General features: G+C 39.4%; 1 protein-coding gene across 9 annotated transcripts in view; it reads left to right on the top strand.

The window, feature by feature from the left end:
- The window catches only part of BRD9 (bromodomain containing 9), a 53,952-nt gene extending 33,868 nt beyond the window's left edge, over window positions 1-20,084 (top strand). For all 9 annotated transcript variants that reach the window (XM_027868980.1, XM_027868983.1, XM_027868984.1 and 6 more), the window contains 3 exons: window positions 7,276-7,378; window positions 17,413-17,580; window positions 19,141-20,084. In XM_027868980.1, coding sequence (XP_027724781.1) covers window positions 7,276-7,378; window positions 17,413-17,580; window positions 19,141-19,241 — 372 coding nt within the window. In that variant the 3' untranslated portion in view covers window positions 19,242-20,084. The remainder of the gene's footprint in view (window positions 1-7,275; window positions 7,379-17,412; window positions 17,581-19,140) is intronic.
- Window positions 20,085-26,105: the final 6,021 nt, after the last annotated feature.

Here is a 26,105-nt window from a genome sequence, read left to right on the forward strand (position 1 = left end):
TCAATGTATTTTTTGGTAGTCTAGCTTGGAAACTTCATAATCAGTTCATCCAGAAATCTGTGATTGGATATTGGGTTATTCTATTGATTATACATTTTTCAGAATTAATATTTAATAAAATTCATTTACGGTATAAAGGGTAGGTGGCTAAGTGCACTGTATAGAATGCTGCAATGTAGTGGGGCCAGTACAGAATCAGGATTATACCTTAGTATTGTCTCCATGTTACAGATGAGGAAACAAAGGTTTAGGTCAAGTGACTTGCTAACGGTCACAAAGCTAGTAAGTGCTGGAACCAGGAGTTAATGCCAGGTCTTTTGGAGTCTTTTGACTCCAAACTTAGTGCTCTTTCCAACATATCATACTTTCTTCCAAAGGAAATTAGAGATCTTTAAGGAATATGTCACTTTAAAGGAATCTCACCAAATCACAAAACTAATGCTTCAGCGGATCAGTGAATCCCATCACTGTGCAGATTATTACCCATCCAAACCTCATCCTGCAGAATTCTTGTTCATTTCTTTCCAAAAGTCTTTTGGTAAATCTCCCACAGAAGATCTACACATTGTAAGGGGAAGCTAGAATTTGACAGAGTCCTGTAAAGCACTCATGCTAGCTCTCTTTTATTCCTCACCCTCGTTACATGATCCACTCTCCTTTTTTCGCCCAATTATATAAATCCTTGATATCATCTCTTTTACAATACTTACATGAAAATCATTGGTGATATTTTACAGCATACTTAGACATACCTTGAATCTTTCCATTGTCCTTGGAGCACCTTCAGTCTTTAATCTTCTAAGCTTGTCATGTTCTTTGATTCCTAACTCTAGCATCTCCAGGAGGAGAGGGGAACAGAGAAGGGAATGTATGCCAGGTACTGTGCTAAGCACCTTTTTCAAATATTATCTCATTTGGTTCTCTGACAGTCCCTCGAAAGTGAGTACTAGAATTATCCCCATTTTACAGTTGAGGGAACTGAGGCTGAGAGATTAAATTACTTGCCCAGGGTCACTATTATACAATAGTATCTGAGGCCACATTTGAACTTGGGTCTTGCTGATTCCAGGGCCAGTGCTGTATCTACTGTGTCACCAGCTGCCTCTAAGGAAATAGTAGTGTTAAAAAGATAGATTTTGGGAGCGGCTAGGTGACACAACAGATAGAGCTCCAGCCTTGGAGTCAGGAGGACCTGACTTCAAATCTGCTTTCAGACACTTGAAACTTATTAACTGTGGGACCCTGAGCAAGTCACTTAACCCCAATTGCCTCACCAAAAAAAAAAAGAAAAGATAGATTTCTAATATAGCAGGCAGCATGGGATCATCTAAAAGTGCTATATAGCTTCTGGGGAGTCCACATACTGATGGACTACCTGGATAGGCTACCTGTCCAATTGCTTGTCATAATTTACCAATATGTGTTTTGTTTTTTATGCAGTTTTTTTTAATCTAATATAGATGAATAGGTTGATATCTTTGGAGTGAGTGTGAATCCCTGCAATGTTCCAGGGCTCACAATGTCATCCACAGACAGGAGCCGCTAGAGCAGATGCTCTTAACCTGGCCTCTGTTAACTTTTTTTTTTTAACATATTTTGATAATTGTATTTTGACATAATTAGTTTCCTTTGTAATCCTGTGTATTTTAGTTTTGCATTTAAAAACATTACCTGAGAAGGTGTCCATATCATCCAACTGATAAAGAAGTACACATACATACCATACACATATATCTTTGAACATCATAACAACTACAATCCTAAGGGCCATTATTTGCTTTACACAAAACTGTTCTGAACAATATTTAGTTTTTTAGAAGGTATTGAGGAATACTACAATTTCTTAAGCTCATTGTTATAAACATATCACATCAGTTATTATATAGAATTATAGCCATACAGGGTTTGGCTGAATATTTATTGGCTCATTACATACCCTGTAAATTGTATAGAAGTCCTGATAACAATCTTTTTTTATCATTTGCCCCCTTTTTGTAAAAGCTCAGCAGATATATTAGCTTCTTTGTTGTGTAACATGGCTGCCTCTCTGCAAACTTAATCTATGCATCAAAGACTTAAACAGCCATTTTTCAAATCACTTATTCTCTTTCACTAAAATTGCTTGATCTTTACTCATCCCTTGTGCCTTTGACTTTTAAATAGTCAAAATATTTGCTTATTATTTCTGCACCATAACATGCCACTGCCACCTCCTTGTCAATGTTAGCTCACACTTAGTTGTCGCTTGCACTAAGTGGGTGTGAAGGAGCATTTATATTGTTGTGTGTTTTAGAACAATCTTTATGTTTTTGTGTTTATCTCTAAATTTGTCTAGCAATAGGATTGCTTTTTCTATGCTCAGGTAAGCTTGTTTTTCTAAAATCTTGTATCGGTGCAATTAGAAAAATTATGAAACCAAACCCAAAAAATACCTTTGTCTATCCACAAATTGCCTTACTTTTCTGTAAGTTCATTTAGACAGTATTTTTGAAAGTAGAATGTGTAGATAGTCCATTCACCAATAAGTTTCATTTTCTGCATGCCTCTCATATCAGCTCAACTGAGGCTCTTACTTCATACTTTACCGAGAAAATCATTGCCATTTACCACGAGCTGCCTTTTCTTTCTTTCTGTATGTCTCAGAACCTTTAACCAGATTCTGTTCTGTACTACAGTCTCTGATGAAGTGATCCTTCTCACCTAGGCCAACCCCTTTGTATTCCCATGTACCCTGAATCCCATCCCTCTTAGTTTCACCAGCAGATTGCCCTTACCATCGTTCCCCCGCACCATCTTCAATGTTTATCTATTTACTGGTTCCTTTCTTCCTAACTGCAAAATTGCCTGACTCCCCCATTCTGAAAAACTTTCCCAATATTCCACCATTTTCTTAAGCTAATATCTCCTTGTATATCTCGCCTCCCTTTCTCAGCCAAACTCCTAGAAAAAGCAGTATATACTCATTGCCTCTACTTTTCATCATCCTTCTTTGAGGTCTGGCTTCTGGCTTGACCTCTCAACTAAAACCGCTTTCTCTAAAGTAACCAAGATTTCTTGATTGCCAAGTCAGATGGTCTTTCCTCAGTTTTCATCCTTTTTTTGCTTCTCTGTAGTTTTTGACAGTGTTGATCATCCTCTGCAGTCTGTTTATTTGTGGCCCTCTCTTCTTTCTTGGTTCCTTTTCTATCTGTCCAAGCATTCATTAGTCTCCTTTGCTGGCTCATCATCCATATTACAACTGTCTCATTGGGAGTGTTACTCCAGGGTTTTGTCCTAGGCCCTGTTCTCCTCTTTTTACCTTCTCTTACATGTTTACCTCATCCACTCCTGTGGGTCTAATTATCTCTTTGATGACTTTCAGATCTATACATCTGGTCCTCATCTGTCTCTTTAGCACCAGTCTCTCACCAATAGCCACCTATTGGAAATTTCAAACTACATCTCAAATACGACATATCCAAACAATATGTTATCTTTCTTCCTCTTCCTAGTTTTCTATTTCTGTCAAGGGTGGCACCATCCTTTCAGTCACTCATGCTTGCCATGCTTGTGTCACCCTTAACTCCTTATCCTGACTCATCTCATCTCTAGTGTTATAAACATATTACATCACATCTAGTTTATAACTCAACTCAAATCCAGTTGTTTCTACATCCACAACATCTCTCCCATCTCTGCCTTCTCTCCATTCATATAGTCACCATTCTAGCTCAGGTCCTTGTCACCTCTTGACTGGACCATTGCAGTATTCTCCTAATGGTTCTGTCTGCTTCTAGTCACTCCTCACTCATTCCAGTCCATCCTACATAATGGTGGTTACAGTGATTTTCCTAAAACACATCTCTTAACTGTATTACTCCTGTACTCCATAAATTGCATTGGCTCCCTATTATCCCTAAGACCAAAGATAAGTTCTGTTTATAAAACCCTCTACAACCTTCCTAGCCTTATTGCTCATAAGTACCCTGTTCTCTTTGGTGCAGCAATTCTGGCTTTCTTGTTTTTTCTTTACTCCGTCTTCCACCTTCCATCTTCATGCTGACTGTCCTTCGTGTCTAAAATGTGCTTCTTTTTCACCACTGTCTCAGAGAATCCCTAATTTCCTTCAAGACTCAGCTCAAGTGCCACCTTCTAAACCTTCCTTAATCCCCCAGTTAGTGCTTTCCCCCATGATGATGTAAGCAGGTGTTGCTTAGGAATCTAAGTATACCTCAGATCCCAGAGTGTTTAAGTGTGTGTAACTTCTTTGTAGTCATGAAGCTAACTGATGTGTACAGGTCTAGTTTTTAATGCAAACTAGATGCAGAATTTAGTTTCAAATAGAGCATTATTTGAAAGATCAATTCATCATCAAACACTTATTAAACTCTCACTGTGTAGTAGACATCCTACTAGGCACTATGTAGCAAAATGTAAAAGTCCTTGCCCTCACAGAGTTTATATTCTAATGGGTGGGGGACAACATGAACCACAGAAATTTGTATAGAAAATACAAGGTAATTTTGGAGGAGAAACTAGTGCCTGGTGACAATCAGGAAAAGCCTCATGTAGGCAATGGTGTTTGAGCTAAGTTTGGGAGAAAATTAAGCATTCCAAGAGGCAGCTGCAGGGAGGGAGGGCATTTCAGGCTCAGGCCTGTGTGATGACCTGGAGGCAAGAGGTGAATTGTCAGCTATGAAGAACAACAAAAACGCCAATTTGGCTGGACTAGAGTATGTGACAGGAACGAATATAAAGTAAGGCTGAAAGAGTAGGTTGAAGCTAGGCTGTGAAGGCTTTAAATGTCAAAAGGCACAGTTTATAGTTGATCCTAGAGGTAGTAGGTGGCCGCTGGGGTATATTCAGCAGGGAATTGATGATGTCATACCTGTGGTTTAGGAATATCATTTTGGCAGCTAGGTACAGGATGGATTGGAATGGGGAGAAACTGGAGATAGGAAAAACAATTAGGAATTCATTGCAACAACCAAGACCAGAGGTGATGAGGGCCTGAACTAGAATTTAAGGCCATGTCAGTGAAGAAACGGGGAAGGAGTCAAAGGAGATTTTAGGGAGCTACAGTTGACTAGCCTTGCAGCTAAGGGGAGGGAATATGAGAAGTCAAGGATGAATCTGAGACTGTAAGCCAGAACAATGATAAGGATAGTGGTGTCCTCCACAGAAATAGAGAAGTGAAGATGAGAGGTGGATTTGGGGGGGGAGAAATGGATTCTGTGTTCCGTGAATTTGAATTGCCTATGGAGTATCCAGTTTGAAATGTCTAATAAGCAGTTGATAATACTCCTCTAAAGTCATAACGCATATTTTAAATTCCATGGAGTCCCTTCTACAATCAGTTCAATTCCACATTTATTAAGGGTCTACTATGTGCAATGCACAGTTTTAGGTACTGGAGATCCAGTGAGAAAATGGCCTCAAGGAGCTCACATTCTATGACGGGTCTACAGATAAGTAAATACTATAGGATCATTTTATGAAGAAGAAGCACTAACAAGATTAGGAAAAACTTTACAGAAAAGATGGCCCCTGAGCTGAGCCTTTAAGAAGATCCATTTTCTAGGAGCTGTTGTTATTGTTTGTCCTTCATTCTCAGAGAAGACCATGACATCAGGGAGGTGATGCCATGCATGACATGCGGGTGAATTGGATTTAAATGAGGGAAGGCTATGAAAAATCACCAGCCTCACTTTCTTCTCCTGACTCATATGGGTCCATAGGCAAGCTATGGCTCAGGAAGACTGGAGATGGCCCTGGATGCAGTAGGAGACTTTGGCTTTTTTAAGCTAAGGTCTGCCCATTCAGTGATTAAGGCTAGGTAAGAAATGAGGCAGAGAATGGACTCTTTTACCTGGTCCAAAAAACAAAAATCAGTCTAGGAAGGGAAAACCCTCAGGGTTTCTGGCCAAAACAGAAACAATTGCAATCTACATTCACTCCGAGCCAATTAGGGCCCAAACCTGACCAACTGGGGCTTGACTTGGGATCTATTGTTGACAAATCAATGAGAGCCAGAGTGATTTGGGTTTAAGGGATGGTACTTAAGAAAAAAAATCTAGCCCTTAAACCCCAAGATATCTTACACAGTAATCAAAATTTACATTCCTTTGGGCAGAACGACCACAGGTAAGGGTATGATACCCTATGTGGACAGAGGGAAGGAAAGAGAGAGATAAAGAGAAAGAACTGTATTGCCTAACTGGCCAGTTGGGTCCCCAGTGGAACATCTCCTACCACTGATCCTAGAGGTTATTGTTTTTCCTCCAAGAGGACAGTGACATCAGGGAGGTGATGCCGTGACATACAGGTGAATCAGATTTAAGTGAGAGAGGGCTGTGCAGAGTTACCAGCCTCGCTTTCTCCTCTGGAGCCATCTGGGTCCAGTGGCAAGAGATAGATCAGGACAACTGGGAGATGGCACCCTCTAGGAGCTCGGGTGAAGAGGGGAGTGCATTCTATTGGGGAGGCTTGTGTAAATGCATAGATGTTGGAATTAGTATGTTGAATTTGGGAGATGATTTAGTTGATTAGAACATAAAAGTATTTGAGACGAAGTGATTTGAAGGAAGGCTGGAAGGGTAGGTTGAGCCAAATTTGTGGAAGGTTCTTAAATGCCTGACTGAAGAGTTTGTATTTTATCCTATAGGTAGTCATTAATGGTGTTTGAGTAGGGGAGTGTCAGTCAGGTTTGTTCCTTGAGAAGATTATTTTGGCAACTTTGTGTAGGAGGGATTGAGAGAGAGAATGGAAGCAGGAAAACCAATTTTGTAGGCTTTAGGTTCCCCCAAATTTCTATAGTATCTTGTACATTGCCCCATGCTGATGTTTGGTCTTGGGGTGAGGAATGTATAGGATAGGGATAAGAAAGGTGATCTACATATATTTCACTTATTAGCTTGGGCATAGTAGAACTTAGCATAAACACAAAATTACATCTTGGATATTTACTTGCCTATTAAAAACTCTTAGACAATGAAAACTTGGAAATATTCATAAGGAAATTCTACATTTTGGTTACTGCTTTGAAGTGGACTGTGGTAAACAAAAAGAGATAAATGTTGGTACTAAGAGTGCTTCTAAAAGATATTCTAGAACATCTTTCCCTCCAAGGACATGCATCTGAACATCAGCAATCATTTATCAAGCTAAAGTTCATTGGAACAGCATCTAGCATCATCTCAGTGTCCTCCATTGGATAGCATGTTGTGCATTTTTTTGGTCTTAAGTTTGTGCCTTGTGGTTCTTCATGATTCTTCCTCTTATTGTGTTTTCAAGCAGATTGGTGATTCAGTTGGAGAAAATAACAGTTCTGTTTTGGACTTTATGTCAATGAAGTCATATTCTGATGTCTCTCTTGATATTTCCATGCTTAGTTCATTGGGTAAGTTTTTAAATAGCTAAACTCTTTAAATTTTCTGTATTGCTTGTCTAAAAGAGTTTATCTGATGGGCAAGTTTTTTAACTCCTGTGTACAAGAAGAAAAACATTAGGAAGCAAAATTATCAGCATTGGCAGTTATAGGTTATAAGGGCCATTTTCAGTGGCATGTGGACTTGTTGCTGTTCCGTGCTCCATTCCATGAACCCCCAAATCCATTATGGCTTGCTAGACCATGTGTCTTTTTCCCAAAGCAATAATAAGTTGCCATCACAATATTTACTCACCATCCTAACCCCACCTAGGTTGCAAACCTGGGTGATTGAGAGAATTGTGACTCTCAACAGTAATAGAAGTTAGGAAGAGGGGAGAGCTTGGGGGGTGGTGGTGATGATGAGTTCGGTTTAGGAAATGTTGAGTGTACGATGTCTAGTCTTTGGAATATCCAGTTTGAGATGTCTGATAGGCAGCTGGAGAGGCGAGCTGGGAGGTTAGGGCTAGATAAGTGGATCAGAGAATCATCAGCATAGAAATGATCATTGAATTCATAAATCAGAAAAATAACAAAATCTGTAGGACATGAAGGAACTATTACATTCCTTGAAAGGTTTTTAGAAGTTAATAGAACGTAGATTTTCAATAGACCTATGATTTCATCTGTGTGGGTACTGATGTTGAACAAGCCACTTTACTTTCCTGGACCTCATCTTCTGCTTCTATAAAGTGAGGAAGATAAACTATGTGGTCTGAGTTCCTTCCTAGCTCTAAAAATCTTAAGATTTTATGATCCTTTCATTGATATAGACCACAGCTCTTCCATACCTTTCTGTAAAGCTCTGTAGAGAATCCACCCAGCAAAATGAAGTTCTTCCTCATGTTCTTTTAATATTTCCATGGGTCATCTTACAGTCTCTTATCCCTTGTTCTTTCCAATTGCCACCCCACTTTATAATGTCTTTTTTTTTTGTGGTTAGGCAATTGGAGTTAAGTGACTTGCCCATGGTCACACAGGTAGTAAGTGTTATGTGTCTGAGGCCAGATTTGAACTCAGGTCCTCCTGAATCGAGGGCCAGTGCTCTATCCCTGTGCCACCTAGCTGCCCCTACTTTAGAATGTCTTGAGGAGAGGTGGAGCCAAGATGGCGGAGGGAAAGCAATGACTTGCTAGAGCTCTCCCCCAAACCCCTCCAAATACCTACAAAAAATGGCTCTAAACAAATTCTAAAGCAGCAGAACCCACAAAAAAGCAGAGTAAAACAAATTTCCAGCCCAAGACAACCTGGATGGCTGATTGGAAAGTTATATCGCACCAGGCTGGGAGAGGAGTGCAGTTCAGCGTGGGCGCGCAGGCCGCAGCGAGCCTGGAGCAGGCCTCAGAGGATTGAATCGCGGGAAGCTGTGGCAGTTTCCAGACTTCTCAACCCACAAACGCCAAAGAAAACTTAGAAGGTCAGTGGGAAAAGTCTGTTACTGCTGTGAGAGAAGAAGCTAGATCTCAGCCACCCCGAGGGCAGTGGCTGGCTTCTGAGCTTCTGGCCCACAGACTGAGGGGGAATCCAGTGGCTGATCAGAGGGGGATTGCAAGGATCTCTTTGCCAGGGCTGAGGCAGGAATCTCTTGCTTTTTGGATCTGGGTCACAGTTCTGAGGGGCGGTCCTGGGGCAAGGAGGAGCACTGGCATGGTGAAACTTGTGGCAGTGGAGAGGAAACACCTCGCCCCTTATCATAGCACCTTGGAAGAACTGACACTTTTCAGGTCCCTAGAAGTATCTCTGAAAACAGCTGTACAAACCCCCAAAGCTTGGGACAGTACATTCTCCACATTGGAAACAGACTGTTACCTTAACAAAGAGTTTAAAACTCAAGTAATTGGTTGGGATCATGAGCAAGCAGCACAAAAAGAGTCAGACTATATTATCTTACTTTGGTGACAAAGAAGATCAAAACATACAACCAGAAGAAGAAAACAAAATCAAAGCTCCTACGTCCAAAACTTCCAAGAAAAATATGAATCAGTCCCAGGCCTTGGAAGGGCTCAAAAGGGATTTTGAGAAGCAAATAAGAGAAGTAGAGGAAAAACTGGGAAGAGAAATGAGAGTGATGCAAGAAAATCATGAAAAGCAAGTTAACAGCTTGCTAAAGGAGACCCAAAAAAATACCGAAGAAAATAACACCTTAAAAAATAGCCTAACCCAAATGGCAAAAGAGGTCCAAAAAGCCAATGAGGAGAAGAATGCCCTAAAAAGCAAAATTGGCCAAATGGAAAAAGAAGTCCAAAGCTTACTGAAGAAAATACTTCCTTAAAAATTAGAATAGAGCAATTGGAAGCTAGTGACTTTATGAGAAATCAAGACACTGTAAAACAAATCCAAAGGAATGAAAAATTAGAAAACAATGTGAAATATCTCATTGGAAAGACAACTGACCTGGAAAATAGATCCAGGAGAGAGAATTTAAAAATTATTGGATTATCTGAAAGCCATGATCAAAAAAGGAGCCTAGACATTATCTTTCAAGAAATTATAAAGGAAAACTGCCCTGATATTTTAGAACCAGAGGGCAAAATAGAAATTGAAAGAATCCACTGATCTCCTCCTGAAAGAGATCCCCAAAGGAAAACTCCTAGGAATATTGTAGCCAAATTCCAGAGTTCCCAGGTCAAGGAAAAAATATTACAAGCAACCAGAAAGAAACAATTCAAGTATTATGGAAACACAATCAGGATAACACAAGATTTAGCTGCTTCTACATTATACTACGCAGGGCATGGAATATAATATTCCGGAGGGCAAACGAGATAGGATTATAACCAAGAATCACCTACCCAGCAAAACTGAGTATAATACTGCAGGGGAAAAAATGGTCATTCAGTGAAATAGAGGACTTTCAAGCATTCTTGATGAAAAGGCCAGAGCTGAATAGAAAATTTGACTTTCCAATACAGGACTCAAGTGGAAAATGAAGAGGTAAACAGGAAAGAGAAATCATAAGAGACTTATTAAGGTTGAACTGTTTACATTCCTGCATGGAAAGATGATATTTGTAACTCATGAGACCTTTGTCAGTATTAGGGTAGTTAAAGGGAAAAAATTATATGTATGTATAGATAGATAGATAGATAGATAGATAGATAGATAGATAGATAGATAGATAGATAGATAGAGGGCACAGGGTGAGTTGAAGATGAAGGGGTCATATCTGGAGAATAAAATTAAAGGGTGAGAGAGGATTATACTAGTAGAAGGAGAAAGGGAAAGGTAGAACGGGATAAATTATCTCACAAAAAAAAAAACAGAAAAGAAAAGGCTCTTACAGTGGAAGGGAACCAGGGGAACGTGAGAGGAAATGAGTGAATCTTATTCTCATAGGATTTGACTTAAGGAGGGCATAACATACACACTCAATTGGGTATGGAAATCTGTCTTACCCTACAGGAAAATAGGAAGGGAAGGGGACAAGAGAGTAGGGGGATGATAGATAGGAGGGCAGATTGGGAAAGGGGGTAATCAGAAGCAAATACTTCTGAGGAGGGACAGGGACAAAAGAAAGAATAGAATAAATGGGGGGGTGGGGTAGGGTTAAGGGAAATAGAGTTAGTTTTTCGCAGCATGTCTACTATGGAAGTGTTTTGCACAACTGCACAAGTATATTGAGTTCCTTGCCTTTTCAATGAGGTTGAGTGGGGAGGGAGGAAGGGAGAAAATTTGGAATCCAAAGTTTAGAAAAACACATTTTAAAAAAAATGTTTTCACATGCAACTGGGAAATAAGAAATATAGGAAATGGGGTACAGAAATATATCCTGCCCTACAGGAAAATAGAAGGGGAAGCGGGGCAGAGATAGCAGGGAAAGCAGACTAGGCAAAGGGATATTCAGAATGCATGCCATCTTGGGGTGGGGGGAGGGGCAAGATGGGGTGAAAATTTAGAACTCAAAATCTTGCAGAAGTAAATGTTGAAAACTAAAAATGAAAAAAAATAATAAATTATAATATCTTGAGGATGTGTGCTGTTTCTTCTGCATAAGTCACGTCATTGGAAATATTCTAGAGCTAGCTTAATTCATGATAGATATGTCTTATGCCTTTGTTCACCAGTATATACAGAATAAATATAAAGAGAAAACTGCAAAATAAATTTAAGGTCATTCAATTCAAGATAAGAAGGGAGGACATTACTGGTATGGGGGAATCAGTCCAGCAAAGGCTTATACAAAGTGGTACTTGAGATGAATCCTGAAGGAAGTAAAGGAATCTTTGAGGTGGAAGTAAGGAGAGAACAGTGCAACGCCACTACAAAGGCATGGAGTAGGAGCTAGGATGTAGTTTACCATATGACCAGACCAGAGGGTACAGAAAGGATAACTTCAATTGATACTGGAAGGGTAGGTTGGAGCCAGGTAGTGAAGAGCTTTGAAGACCAAACAGAAGAGTTTATATTGTATCCTACAAGTAATAAGGAACTACTGGACAGCATGTGGAGGATAGATTGGAAGGAAAAGAGATTTGAAGCAGGGACATCAGTGTAGGAGGCTGCTGCGGTTGTCTGGATGAGAGGTGATGAGGGCCTAGACCATGGTGGTGACTGCGTAAAGACTAGGGGTCACGTGCAAGAAATGTTGTGGACGTTGTGGCAAGATCTCATAACAAATTTGGATATATAAGGTGAGGAAAAATGGAGAGTTGAGATTAACACAGAAGTTACAAAATTGTGAGAATGAAGATAGGATGGTTTTGTGGGGAGGAATAATAAATTCTGTTTTAAACATTTTGAGTTTTAGTTATCTCTGGGACAATGGGTTTGAAATGTCTAATAGGCAATTGATAGTGCAAGACTCAGGCAAAGTATTTAGGTTTCTGTGTTATCTGTATAGCGGTGATAATTAAACCCTTAGAGTTGATTAGGTACATGTAGAGGGAGAACAGGGCCCCGAGACAGAACCTCGGGGGAGAATACCCATAATTGTAGGCAACATTTGAATGGGAAGCCAGCAAAGAAGATTAAGAAGGAAATAGTCATAGAAGTGAGAGGAAAATTGGAGAGTTTTTTTTTTTTAAACCAAGGAAAGAGAGTGAGTATTCAGAAGGAGAATCAGTACCTCCCCTTGGGTGGTAAGGAGGGTTCAAATGAAGACTGAGAAAATAGCAGCATATTTAGCAATTAAGAGGTTATTAATTACTTTGGAGAGAGGATTGTCTCTGTCTTACGCTAATTCAATTAAATTCAACAAATATTAAAACCTATGTACAGAGTACTAGGGATACAAGACAAAAAACTAAAACTTTTACATGGAACTTACATTCTACTGAGGCAATTTACCATGGACAGAGATAGGTAAATGTGAAATCAAGAACTTTTAAGAAGTCGAAAGTGTTAATACCTGAGGGGATCAAGAAAGGCCTTTGAAGAGATGAAAATCAACTGCTTTGAAAAAAGCCAGGGTAAGAACAAGAGAAAAGGAGGTAGTTCATTCCAGACATGGGGTCCCAGCTTAGGCAACGACATGGAGATGGGAAATGGAATGTAATTTTCAAGAAACAGCTATCGGCCCAGTTTATTGGAATGGAAAGAGCTCAAAAGAGAATGTATGAAATAAGGCAGGAAATGTAGGTGAGAAGTAGATTATGAATGGTCTTAAATGCTAAGCAGAAAATTTTGAGTTTTCTCCCAGAGGCAATAAAAAACCACTAAAGATTTTTGAGTATGGAAGTGATATGGTCATATCATGTTTAGTAATAACAAGTTGGCAGCTCTGTGGTTAATGAATTGGAAAGCAGCTGGCATCATGGAGTCTAGTTAGGAGACTGCTGCAATAGTCAAGTGGAGTGCTTGTAAGTGCCTCAGGATAGAGGCTGTGCTGTGTTAATGGAGGGAAGGGCAAGACATGAAAGATGTGGATTGAATTTGGGAGTTGTAAAGGCAGCAGCCCTCCACCTTGACATCACATTTCCACCACAGTGTAAGCCATGATGCTTTCTCTGAACTAAGCCATATATCAGGCTGGGCCTTACTCAGGCTGCTAGTTGAGATCGGATATAGAACAAAATGAGACACTCAGTTATTAAAAGGAGCATTTCTTGGCCAAAGCATAGAAAGGATGCTCAATCAGGATATAGCACTTAACTGAGGTAGATGGTCCCCTTATCTCCGTTTGGAAACTAATCTGCTCAGCGGGGCAGGGTGCAATGACTTACTAGCCCTTAAAATTTCCTAAGTCTGAAGAGTCAGATTCCACATAGTCAGGCCTTTAAGCAACTAGGAAGCCAGTCAACCTGGGACCACCAGAAAGCTGCTAGTCAAGTCTTGGTGATCATTTCCATTCAATCTGTTAGGGGGAAAAATGAGTATAACTTCTATGGCATAGATAGGAGTGGGAGGAGGGACCCTAGTAGATAATGATCTTATCATACTAGGTGACACGAGGTTTGGGAAGAAATAAAAGGGTTGACTTGGTCATGTTGAGTTTGAGGTACCTTTAGACATCCCAGTAATGCTGGCCAGTAGGCAGTTATTTATGGGAAACTAGAGTTCAGGAAAGAAATTAGTATTGCAGCTGACAAGATCACATAGGCATGGAGAGAAGAGATCCTTGGGAAATACCTGTAACCAGTGGATGGGAGCAGAGTATGAGAGGGAAAAGGCGGCAAAGGAGACTTGAGAAGGAGCCCAAGGAAGGGTGCTGGATGAGAAACAAGGGAAGAGAAAGGCTCCGTAGGAAGAGAGAGGCCAACGTGGCAAAAGCTCCTGAGAGGTTGGAGAGTGTCAGCACCAAGGAAAGACTCTTAGATTTTGGAGATTTTGGTAACGTTGGAAAGAGTAACAATAATAATAGTTTGCCTCTATAAGTACTTTAGTTTTATGAAGTACTTCATTTGCATTATCTCATTTGAACCTCACAACAGTCCTGTGAGTTGTGTTATTTTTATTATTCATATTTTAAAGATGAAGAAACTTTATAAAGATGAAGGTTTAAAAAGGTGTGACTTAGGGTAAGAAAACTGCTAAGTATCAAAGGTGGATTTCAAATCCAGATCTTCCTGATCTTATCTCTAGTGTTCTGCCCACTACACCTCACTGCCCAGTGAGGGGTAACAGCAAATAAGCCAGACTACAGCTGGAATATTAAGCTCAGTTCTGGTTATTCAGAACAGGATGACCAGGAGTGTGAAGGCCTTGAGATTATGCCACAGTGAAGAAACTGAAGATATTTAGCCTAGAGAAAAGAAGACTTAAAGTATGTCTTCAAGTATTTGAAGGATTATCATGTGGAAGAAAGATCTGACTCATTGCTGTGCTTGAACCCTAGGGTTCAAGAATCAGAAAAAATGGGCAGGAGTCATGAAGTGGCAAGTTTAGCCTTATTGTAAGGCAGAACCTTCCTAACAATTAGAGTTATCTTAAAGTGGAATAAGAAAAAAAGTCACTAGGCTTAATCACCTTCCTGACATGGGGAGAGGTAGAGTGCAGGGGAGGAGGTGCTAATTATAAAAATTAACACCGATGTCTAGTTTTAAACAGAGAACAAGACTCTAGTCTAACTGGAGACATATTTTTCCCAATTACCAGTAAAAACAATTTTTAATATTTTTTTTAACTTTTAGTTCCAAATTTTCTCATTTCCCTACCCCTCATTGAGAAGGCAAGCAGTTTGATGTGTTATATTTGAGAAGTGAGGCCTTTATCAAAGGAACTTGTTGTAAAAAAAATTTTTCCCCAGTTTCCTGCTTTCCTTCTAATCTTGACTGCATTGATTTTTGTATAAAAACTTTTAATTTAATGTAATCAAAATTATCCATTTTACACCCATAGTGCTCTCTGTCTCTTGTTTGGTCATAAATTCTTTCCTTATCCATAGATATCATAGGTAAATTGTTCCGTGCTCCTCCAGTTTGCTTATGGTACCCTTTATGTCTAAATCATGTACTCATTTTGACCTTTCTTAGTGTAAGGTGTGAGATGTTGGTCTATACCTAGCTTTCCAAGCAGTTTTTGCCAAATAGTGAGTTCTTGTCTCAAAAGCCTGGGGTTTTTTGGGTTTATCATACACTAGACTACTGTGTATTATGAACCTAATCTGTTCCGCTGATCTACCACTCTATTTCTTAGCCAGTACTAGATTGTTTTACTGCTTTGTAATACAGTTTGATATCCAATACTTAAAGGCTATTTTCCTTCACATTTTTTTTTCACTGATTCCCTTGATATTCTTCACCTTTTGTTCTTCCAGGTGATATTTGTTATTTTTTCTAGCTCTACAAAATGATTTTTGGTAGTTTGCTATGGTACTAAATAAGTAAATTATTTAATTGTCATTTTTATTAGATTGGTTCAACCCACCCATGAACAATTGATAGTTTTCCATTTGTTTAGATCTGATTTTATTTGTGTGAAAAGTGTTTTGTAATTGTGTTCATATAGTTCCTGGGTTTGTCTTGACAAGTACACTCTTTATATACACAGGTACAATTTGTATTATCTACGGTTATTTTAAATTTTTCTGAAATTCTATTCACCTTTTTTTGTGCCTTCTTTACAAAACAGTTCACTCTTTTTTGATGATTTTCTTGCATCATTCTCTTTTCTTTTTTCAATTTTTCCTCCATTTCTCTTAATTAAAATCCTTTTTTAGCTCTTTCAGGAATTCTTTTTGGGCCTTCTAGGTTGTCTTGGGCTTGAAAATTGTTTCTCCTCATCCTTTTGTTGTTTTTGTTATATTAACGTTGTTTGGAGGAGAATTTGGAAGAACTCAGGCAAGTCCCTGCCTTTACTATGCTGTCTTGACTCCGCCCTTTCCCCCCCAATCTTCTATCTTTCGAAATTTTGGAGAGCCATGTCTTCTTTTTTTATCATGACCCTTTCCCAGTAATTCTTAGTAAAATTGATTAGGAAGACGACTTGTTTTTTGGATGTCTTTCCAGTAAGGGGAGTACACAAAGTATTGGCAGATTTGATTGTGCCTCATTACTGAGATAATGTACCGTGCCTAAGGGACATTTCTACTACAGGAAGGAAGACAGTGGAAGATTTCTTTGTGTTTTGCAGCCAGGCTGAGACTGAGCCATTGGTGAACTAAATGTTTTTAATTGGCAAGTGGGTGTTTCATCATAGAAGTTCATGAAATCTCGAAGGAGAGAGAGGTTGAGTTGTCTTTGTATTGAAGCACCACCTTCCTCACTCCTCTAATGTTCAGTGTGTCTCCAGTTATTTCCTTTTCAGCAGCAGAAAATTACAGTGGGCAAGAGTTGAAAGAGCTTGGTTAATACTGACTAGATTTTTCAAAGCCCCTTCGTAATTTTTACTGCCAGAAATTTTAGCATGCAAGGGGAGATTACTCAGGATTTTAGATCCTGAACATTCTTCTCCCCCTTCCACATTGGTAGAAAAAAAGAGTTAGGTGAGAAAGAAGATAAAAACGAAGTAAATACATTTGTATTACAGAGGCAGAAGACTTGAAAAGCCTTCATTGAATCAGGTCCATAGTGCAGGACGTTGGTACAAAATAAACAAAATATCAGACTTTCACCAAATTTCCATGCAGTGAGGCAAAACTGAAAAGGCCAGAAAAGACTGATCTTTTTATGAACTTTCAGGAAATAGCTATGATTTTTCTCTTCCTTTTGAGTGACAATGATAATGCCTAGTAATTATGATGATACATAAAACAGGACAGTTTTCAGATGTGTAACATTTTTCTTTGCTTCTAAGAGCATTTGGCTGTATTTTCAGTAAATGATTATAAATTCTGTTCTCAGGCATTTTGCTTGACTTGAAGCATGTTTGGAATGATTAAAAGTCCCTCTTTCCCCTGTCCCCCCCCCACCCCTTCCTGCCCCCTAACATACTTCTGACAACTTACATTCCTTCCTGTTATGTATTGTAACTTTTGCTTTATTCTTTAACTCAATGCCCATCCTTGCTCCACCATCATTGTTACCTGGCTCTGCATCATGGTGCCATTTGAACTGAATGGGTGAAAGTACCAGTAACCTCATAGGGTCATAGTCCATGGGAGCTGTAACAATGTGGTGTTTGGTTTTTAGGGAAAGTGAAGAAGGAGCTTGACCATGATGATAACCACTTAAACTTAGATGAAACAACTAAGCTCTTGCAAGATCTTCATGAAGCCCAGACAGATCGAGTGGGTTCTAGGCCGTCTTCCAATCTCAGCTCTCTTTCTAACACTTCAGAAAGAGATCAGCATCATCTGGGTAAGTTGGTCTAAGAGAAGGTTTTGCACCACCCTTTGATCAGTTGAAGCCTTCACTATCAGGGACCTTATTTTGGTTTGGGTAGTCATGTCACTCTGTTGGTACTAGAACAGAATTAAGACACCCTTATCAATAGTGCCATTGAATAAGAGCCAGCGACTTTCTGTTGACCAACCCAGCAGCTGTAGCTAAAGCTATTAATGACAACAGAAAATTTGACTGGGACACTATAGACTTTATGGAGGGTATCTATTAGAGAGTTATACAGTGGTCAGGTGCCATGCCAGAACCTCTCAGTGTAATACGTGTTTCTCTCAATCATTGGGGTCTACATTCAAGCGGTTTTATTGGGTGATAATTATTTGCATATTTCCATTTTTAAACATATGGAAAATAATGAAAAATGGTAGATTTGGTATCAGATGAGATCTGGACTCAAATCCTGCCCCTTCCACTACTAAGTATCCATGAACAAGTTATCTAGCTTTTCCAATACTTGAATTCCTCTTCTATAAAGTGAGGGTCATAACATTTTTGATACTTTCCTTACAAACTTGTTGTAAGAATCAAGGGAGATATGTGCATGAATGGCTACATAAGCATCAGCAGCTGTTGTTATCATTATTATTCTTATTTTGTTTCTATCTGTAGTCAGAGAAGAACTGTATGAGGTTAACAAACAACTTGGCCAATCTGGGTCCCACTTGTTAAGGAATTTTTTTTTATCTGCTACATCATTTTTGCTATCTCCCTAAGTACCTAGCATAGTGCATTGTGTATTATGTGGTCTGATGAATGCTTGTTGGGTAAATGAAGGGACATTGTCACTCCAAATGTTTCTGATATATAAACATTGCCTCTCTTGTTGCCAACCCAGAGAAAGAGTCACCTTTAATTTTACCTATGGCTAGAATCTGCAATAAGAGGGAATCTGCAGAAAACTAAGTCCTCCCTATTTACAGCTTCAGGATTTTTGTTTTCCAGCCTTTGTGACATGCAGTGGCATCCTATGCACAGTGATGGCATTTGTCAGTACACTCTTGTCCTTCAGTGTCACAGATACAAATGTCTTTTGTGTCTCCTGTCAACATGTAGCTGTCTCTCTTTCCAGACTATGGAAATAAGAAAGGTGTGGAAAGGAGAGAAGACCTGAGCCTTCGGCCCTCTCTGGGCACGGCCATCTCCTTAGTTATCTGCATTTTCTCTCTTGCATAATTTTTTAAGGCTTTATTATACCTGAGGTTCATCGCTTTCTAGAAGTGGCTCCTCATATACTCTCAGGGTGCTCTAGAATAGCTCTGCTGCTAATGGAGAGAGTGCTTTATGTTAATGTTTTTCTGTTACTTAAAGCTGGGAATAATGACTTGTACAAACTTAGTGATGACAGTTTTCTCAAATTAATTTTCAGTGCATTTTGCAGCCATTAATTGCAGCCAATAATATGTGTAGGAGATCTACAAGTAGAATTCCATGACTACTACATAGCCAACAAAAGTATTGGTGACAGACCTTGAAAATGTATGATCTCTTCAGCTGTATTCTTTTCCCCCATGTTTACAGGAAGCCCTTCTCATCTTAGTGTTGGAGAACAGCAAGACATGGTTCACGACCCTTATGAATTCCTTCAGTCTCCGGAACCCGCAACCTCTACTAATAATTAATCTGATGGATATGGATTTTTGAGGGGTGTGTGTTTTGCTTTTTTAAATAATTGCATGTACTGCTTTTATAAAGTTTTTGTCAAGGGACAAAGACTTCCACTTTATCCTCTTTGGAATGAGGAAAGCAGCTGTATTATACTGCCACAGGGGATGGGAAAATTGTCTCCATGATATCATGCCAACACACCACATACAGCAGTTTTTGTATATAGTGTAATAGATGAATCTTGGATAGTGAAGATATAAATGGTATGTTCTGCAGCCAGGTTTATAAAGGTGTGTTTGATCAGTTTCTGAGCATCATGATTTCTGTCCTAAAAGCTGTCTCTAGTCAGTAGTGTTGTACCATTCTGTTCCTTTCCTCAAGAGAAGCAAAGGTCTTCAAGAAGTGGTACTGACGACACAATTTCAGAATTTTTATTCCCGCGTTCTGTATTTTAAAACAGCCCATGTTATTCTGAATCTGAAAAATTAAGTTTCTAAGCCTTCTGTTCATGCCTTCCCCTGTCCTCACAAGGCATTTGATTTGGAAACCTAAAAGGAATAACTTGAAACCTGTTTTGTGGGTGGGTGGCATTGTCGCTTCCCCTCTGCTAATAAATGCTGATATACTTGAAGTTAAGGAAACTCACGTCCTATCATCTTATTAGCCTGTATGCCTAGGAAAGGAGTGACGGACACTATGCTGGAAGAGCGTACATTTTCCTGCATTTTTTAATGAAGCGTTAAGTTTCAGCATTTATGTGACGAGACTTTTTTATTCTTGATATGTTTACTGGATGACTGTTAATATTTACAGAATATTGTAAATACAGCAATTAATAAAAGATATGCCAAAAATTACACTTGGAGTTTGGAAACAAATGTTTTGTCCTAGAAATACTGAGCATGCATTTTCAGCTTTTGCTTTTTATTGTTGATATCTTTGTTCTAAAAATGTGAGCATTTCTTCCTAGACATAAAATCATAAAATTTTACAAGTGGGGAAACAAATAGCATATACACAGATGACAAAATACAGAGTGATTTCAGAAGGGAAGAGTGATCTGGAGAATCAGTGGAGATCTCAGTGGCCCTGGAGCAGAGTCTTAGCAGGAGCCTGAAGGACCAGGGTTGAAAATGAAGGGATGTGTGTGGAGTGGGGCGTGGGGAGCCTTTTTTGTCCCTTTGATGCTTTCCCTGGATTTTGGAGAAAAATGTTTTGGCCAAAAAAGCCCTTTGTTAACAGTTGAACATGAGAAGGGAGCACCCTTTCCTTAGAGTGAAGGATGTTTTTGGGGAAAAGTTAACAGAAAGAGTAGCAGTGTCAAAGGAAATCTTCCCTCTGCTTATATTCTACTGGTTTTTGTCCTTTCCTTCCCCAACCATGGTATTGGGCTAGAACAAAGCAGACAGTGTGGTCACTCATCTGCTTTGTTCCTTCATCGTCCTCCTAATGATTTAGCCTTCAGAAAATTGATAAAATGCCTGTTGGTACATTCCAACTACCCTGTGGTCATAACCAACATTTATGTAACACTCTAAGGTTTGCAAAACGTTTTGCTTGTATTAACTGCCATGATGTTGATCCTCACAACAACCCTGGGAGATTGGGGTTGTTTTGATCCCCATTTACACACGAGGAATCTGAGGCAAGCAGATGTTAAGTGACTTCACACAGCTAAGAAGTGACCAAGGCAGATTTCTCCAGCTCTTAGGCCCAGTGTTATCTGCTGTGACACCTAGCTGCCTCATCTTGAGCATCTCCACATAAAGCACTTACAGTCTGTATCTCCAAAGTATCAGACCAAGATATGTGGAGCTCAGCTTCTCTACAGTGACTTCCTGTCAAAAGCAAGAAAGTGTTGACCTGCTGCTAATCTTGTCAGTGACAACATAGCTCCCAGGGCCCCCAGGAATGCCCACTGCCCATGACGATCTTTGCACAAAAGTGAGGTAAAAATTAGTGGCTTCCATTGCTCATTACATTATGTTCCCTTTGCTTCAAAGTGAAGTAACAAACAAGACTGTCTTCAGTCTTACCCTATTACTCCCCCACTGAAAAGCTAGTGGCTCTATCTGTTACTTACTGGATAAACTCCAGACTGTTTAGCCTGGCATCTAAGGCCCATTACAACCTGGTTCCAACCTATTTTTTCCAAACTATTTCACTTTTTCACATTACTCGCCAGCACTTATCCCCAAGGTGGTTGTGAGAATAGAGATAACATTTGTAAAGACCTTTGTAAATCTTAAAGCATCATATGATATAGCTAGATATAGATATAGGTATATGCATGTTAGCTATTATTTCGTATACCCAGCTAGACCAGACTAGCTGTCCCCTGATCTCATCTTTCACGTACACAGACTCTCCTCTACATAGAGTGCACCATCCTCTCATCTCCACTTCTTGAAATCCTTTTCCCAATGTTTAGCTCAAATGCTTCCTCCTTGGATCCTCCCAGGTGAAAGTGTGAAACAAGCATTTAATTTAGAATCAGAGCCCTGGGTTCAAACCCCTTCCCCACCCCACCCCCAACCCCAACCCCATTTTTTTTTCTTAGAACCTAGGTTAACTTTTTAGGCAAGTTACTTAAACTCTTTGGGCCTTCATCATTGTTAAAATTAGGAAATTAGATGACTCAAGTATTTGATGCTCACATTTTCCTAGAGCATTTTGTTTGCTTCCTTTGCCCCAATCACACTTAATTTTGTATCGTGTAGGTGTGTATATGTCATTTTAATAGATTGTCCCGTCCTTCCCCTTCCCCCCAGTAGATTGTGAGCTCCTTGAAGGCAGGAACTATAATTTTTTTTTTGTCTTTATATCTTAGCTCTTAGCATAATGCATTGTATGTAGTAGGTACTTAATAAATGTTTATTGAATTTGAGGCAATAACTTCTTTGACCTTTGGGTAGGTAAATGCCATTCTTGAGAGCTTCAAAATGGCTGGAGATAGTCTAGATTTCTTGCAGCTATGTCATTTGTTTTCCACTCGACTCAGACACAGGGAGCAATCAAGATATTCAATGTATTTTGGAAGTATATTTAGTCACAAAACACCTCTCAATTTGCCATGTAATGGCTATATATAGTCAAATTCCTAATTCTGAGGAACTCAATCAGCTATAAATGCATCTCTTCCTTCTAAGAGTGGTGTGGTAGGTGTGAGTCTGGGCAAGTCACTTAATTGCTGTCTTAGGTTCCTCAACTGTAAAATGATGATGATAATGGCACATACCTCTGGTTGCTGTGACGATCAAATGAGCTATTTGTGAGGCTTCAATATTATGCATTAACATAATAGGTACTTAAATGCTTGTTTGAAAATAAACCTTTGAATTCTTCCTTGTCACACTCAGGCCTACCACCCTGCCTCACCCTCAGTTCCCCTTCAGGACAGAGCTCCCAGTATGATCCAGCCCTTTGGAAAGCCCTACTTGCCTGATAGGCTGACCATGGTTGTCTCCCTCGTGAACCAAATGTGGTCCAGTCCATCTCTAAGCCTAGCTTGTTATCTGTCTGCAGCACATGTGAAATAATAATTTATTCCCTAAACATGTGAGTTTAACCAACTCTTCCAATTGTTCACATAATTTTACCTTTCAGAGTTTCTCGTGTCTTGTATTTGCATTTCAAAATTTCTGCTCAGATCTGTTCATCTGGAATGTTTGAAAGTCCTCCATTCCATTAAAGGTCCATTCCCAGTCCCACACCCATGGGATTATACTAAACTTTTCTGGGTAAATTCTTCTTCATTGCAAGATACATGTTTTGCTTTTTGGAAAATTGTTTTCCAAAATCTTCTGTCGTTTATGTATAATCTGTTAGATCTTGTATATCCTATGATTCTTTGGTCTTTGAAGTCTTTCTTTCTGGCTGCTTGTAATAAGTTCTCATTGATGTAGGAGCTGTGAATGTTGGCTATGACATTCCTAGGACTTTTCCTTTGGGACTTTCAGGAAGTGATAACTGGGTTCTTTCTGTTTTTACTTTGCCCCCGGTGCTGATAGATCTAGACAGTTTTTGTTTATGATTTTTTTAAAAAATTGTTTTCTGGGAGTCTAAAGATTCTTAAATTTAAATTATTTAATAATTTTAAAAAGAAATTAAAATATAAATATAAATAAATAATAAATATAAATTATATAAATTAAAATATAAAATAAATTAAATATCTTTGGCCTGGCTTCCAGGTCATTTTGAACAGTTGCTATTTTAGATATTCTATTCTTCAGTCTTTTGATGATGATTTCCACTGCACTGAGGCTTTCTTAAGGAGCCCACTGCTCTTCTTGTCTGCATACAGAGCCTTGGAGCCTATGGATATCTCTGGTCTACTTTGTTCTCACCGGATGCCTTCCATTATTTGGCCTTTCCTATTGCCCGTATGCTTTTGGCTGAATTTTTGTGCGGTTCTTGGGTGGATGAAGTCATTCTTGTTTCTCAATGAATTTCTTGATAATTATTGAGTCCGGTGATATTTGGAGTTCTTTTTTTGTTTGTTTTTGCTACAGTAGATGTGTAGGAGTTGGGCTATCTGCTCTCATTTAGGTAGCCATCCAAGGCAGAAGTGGTTTGCCTTGCATTCTAACCCCAAGGCTGAATAACTGGACTGGCCTATTACAGGCTTGGCCATAACCACAATAATAATAATAATAATTATTATTATTATTATTATTATTATAGCTAACATTTATATAGCACTTGAAAGTTTGCAAGATGCTTTGCAAATATTTGTTTATCCTCACAACAACCCTGCCTGGTTGTTGTGCTGTTATTATCCCCGTTTTACAGATGAGGAAACTGCCCAGAATCACAAAGCTGAGTCTGACTGCAACTCAAGGTTTCCTGACTCCAGGTCCGTCACTTTGTTCCCTCTGCCGCCTTGCTGCCCACAAATACTGGAACTTTTATCTGTTGATCCTAGTCTTCTTGGCAGCCCTTCAGATATTTGAAGATAACTACGATGACCCCCTGCCTAATTCTTATCGCTAAGATAAATACACACCATTTATTTAATAAGCCATTTATTGTACCCCACCCCTGCCTTTCAGCTTCCTTTTGTGTATTGTTTCTCCCATTAGATTTTAAGCTCCTTGAGGAAAGGGACTGTCTGTATCATTTGTGTCACCAATGCTTAGCACAGTGCCTGGCATATTTTTCTTGTTCAGTCATTTTCAGTCATGTCCAACTCTTTGTGACCCCATTTGGGGTTTTCTTGGCAAAGATACTGGAGTGGTTTACCACTTCCTTCTCCAGCTCATTTTACAGGTGAGGGAATTGAGACAAACAGGGTTAAGTGACTTGCCCAGGGTCACACAGCTAATAAGCATCTGAGGCCACATTTGAACTGAAGAGTCTTCCTGACTCCAGGCCTAGCACTCTATTCACTGTGCCACCTAGCTGCCTGCCTGGTATATAGTAGGCCCTCAATAAATGTTTATTGATTTGACTGTTATTAGCCAACAAATCCTCATTTCTCATCAGGCTGCAGTACTTTGGGACTTCCTGACTACTTTATTGTAGCCCAAGAAGCTCATTGCTGGGAAGACCTCATCATCCTACAAGATACCATTAGTCTTGATATTCTCCCTCCTCACTACCTTCTGCCCCTCTGGTTGGAAGGTGGGGCTAGTAACTCCAAAATCTCCTTTTAAGGAGACAGCTCAGCTCAGAACACCTGGCTGCATTTCTTAGGGATTTCTATGACTTCACCAAGTCCCCAACCCCCTTTCAGCTTTCTCTTGGGTGTTGCCTTCCCTCCATTAGATTGTAAGCTCTGTGAAGGCAAGGTGTGTCTTTTTTTTTCTTCCTATTTTTATCCTCAGTGCTTAGCATAGTGCCTGGCACACAAGAGGCGCTTAATAAATGTGTGTTGACTACTGATTATTATTGCCCACAAATACTGGAACTTTTTTCTGTTGATCCTAGTTCTGCTCATTGGAGCCAAGCAGAGTAACTTCTGTCACATGTCAGCCCTTCAGATAATTGAAGGTAGCTATTACATGTCCCTGACAATTCTTTTCTCCAAGATAAATATCCCCAATTTCTTTAATAAATGCTAATGTCACATCTTTAGTCTCCTCATCATCCTGCTTGACCTCTTTTGAACGTGTTCCAGCTTGTTAGTGACCTGAAATGTGGTGCCCAGACCTGAACAGAGTAGACCAGATTTGAGCTGGCCAAGGCCCAGGGTAACAACAGTATTATCTCTTTAGTACTGGACACTGTGCTTCTTTTAATACATGCTAATGTAACAATTCAACAAATACTTTTAAAGGTACTCTGTTATGTATGAGACACAGTGAATACAAAGATGAAAAATAGCCTATTTCTTTCCCTCAAGGACTTTATAACTGATCAGGAGTATAATATGTATACTTAGAAGTATGATACAAGGTAGACTATGATGGGAGTAAGGGAGACCAGGACAAAGTGCTCTGATTTAATTCAGAAAATGCCAAGTTCCTACTATATGTAAGGCACTATTAATTGGAGGGGGGAGTGGATCCAAAAACAAAAAGCGTAAGTAACGATGAGGAAGAGGTGGCCCTGGGCCCAGTTCTTAAACTCCTAAGACATTTGAATCTTTTAAGTATCCCTGTCCATGCAGAGATGTTTCCTTGCAAGAAAGAAACCCTTGTTTGAGACAATATATCAAGGACCCTTTAAATAATAATAATGATAATGATAACTAGCATTTATATAGTACTTTAAAGGTTGCAAAACACTTTACAATACTATTTCTTTGGAGTCTCATGCCTCTGCGGGTAGCTACTATTGTTATCCCCTCATTTTAGAGTTGAGGAACCTGAACTTAAAAGTGACACTTGTCCAGGATCACATGTCTAGAAAGTGTCTTGAGCACAGATTTGAAC

Source organism: Vombatus ursinus, unplaced genomic scaffold (assembly GCF_900497805.2).
Source record: "Vombatus ursinus unplaced genomic scaffold, bare-nosed wombat genome assembly UNPS02014791.1, whole genome shotgun sequence".
In the NCBI taxonomy this organism is placed as follows: Eukaryota; Metazoa; Chordata; class Mammalia; order Diprotodontia; family Vombatidae; genus Vombatus; species Vombatus ursinus.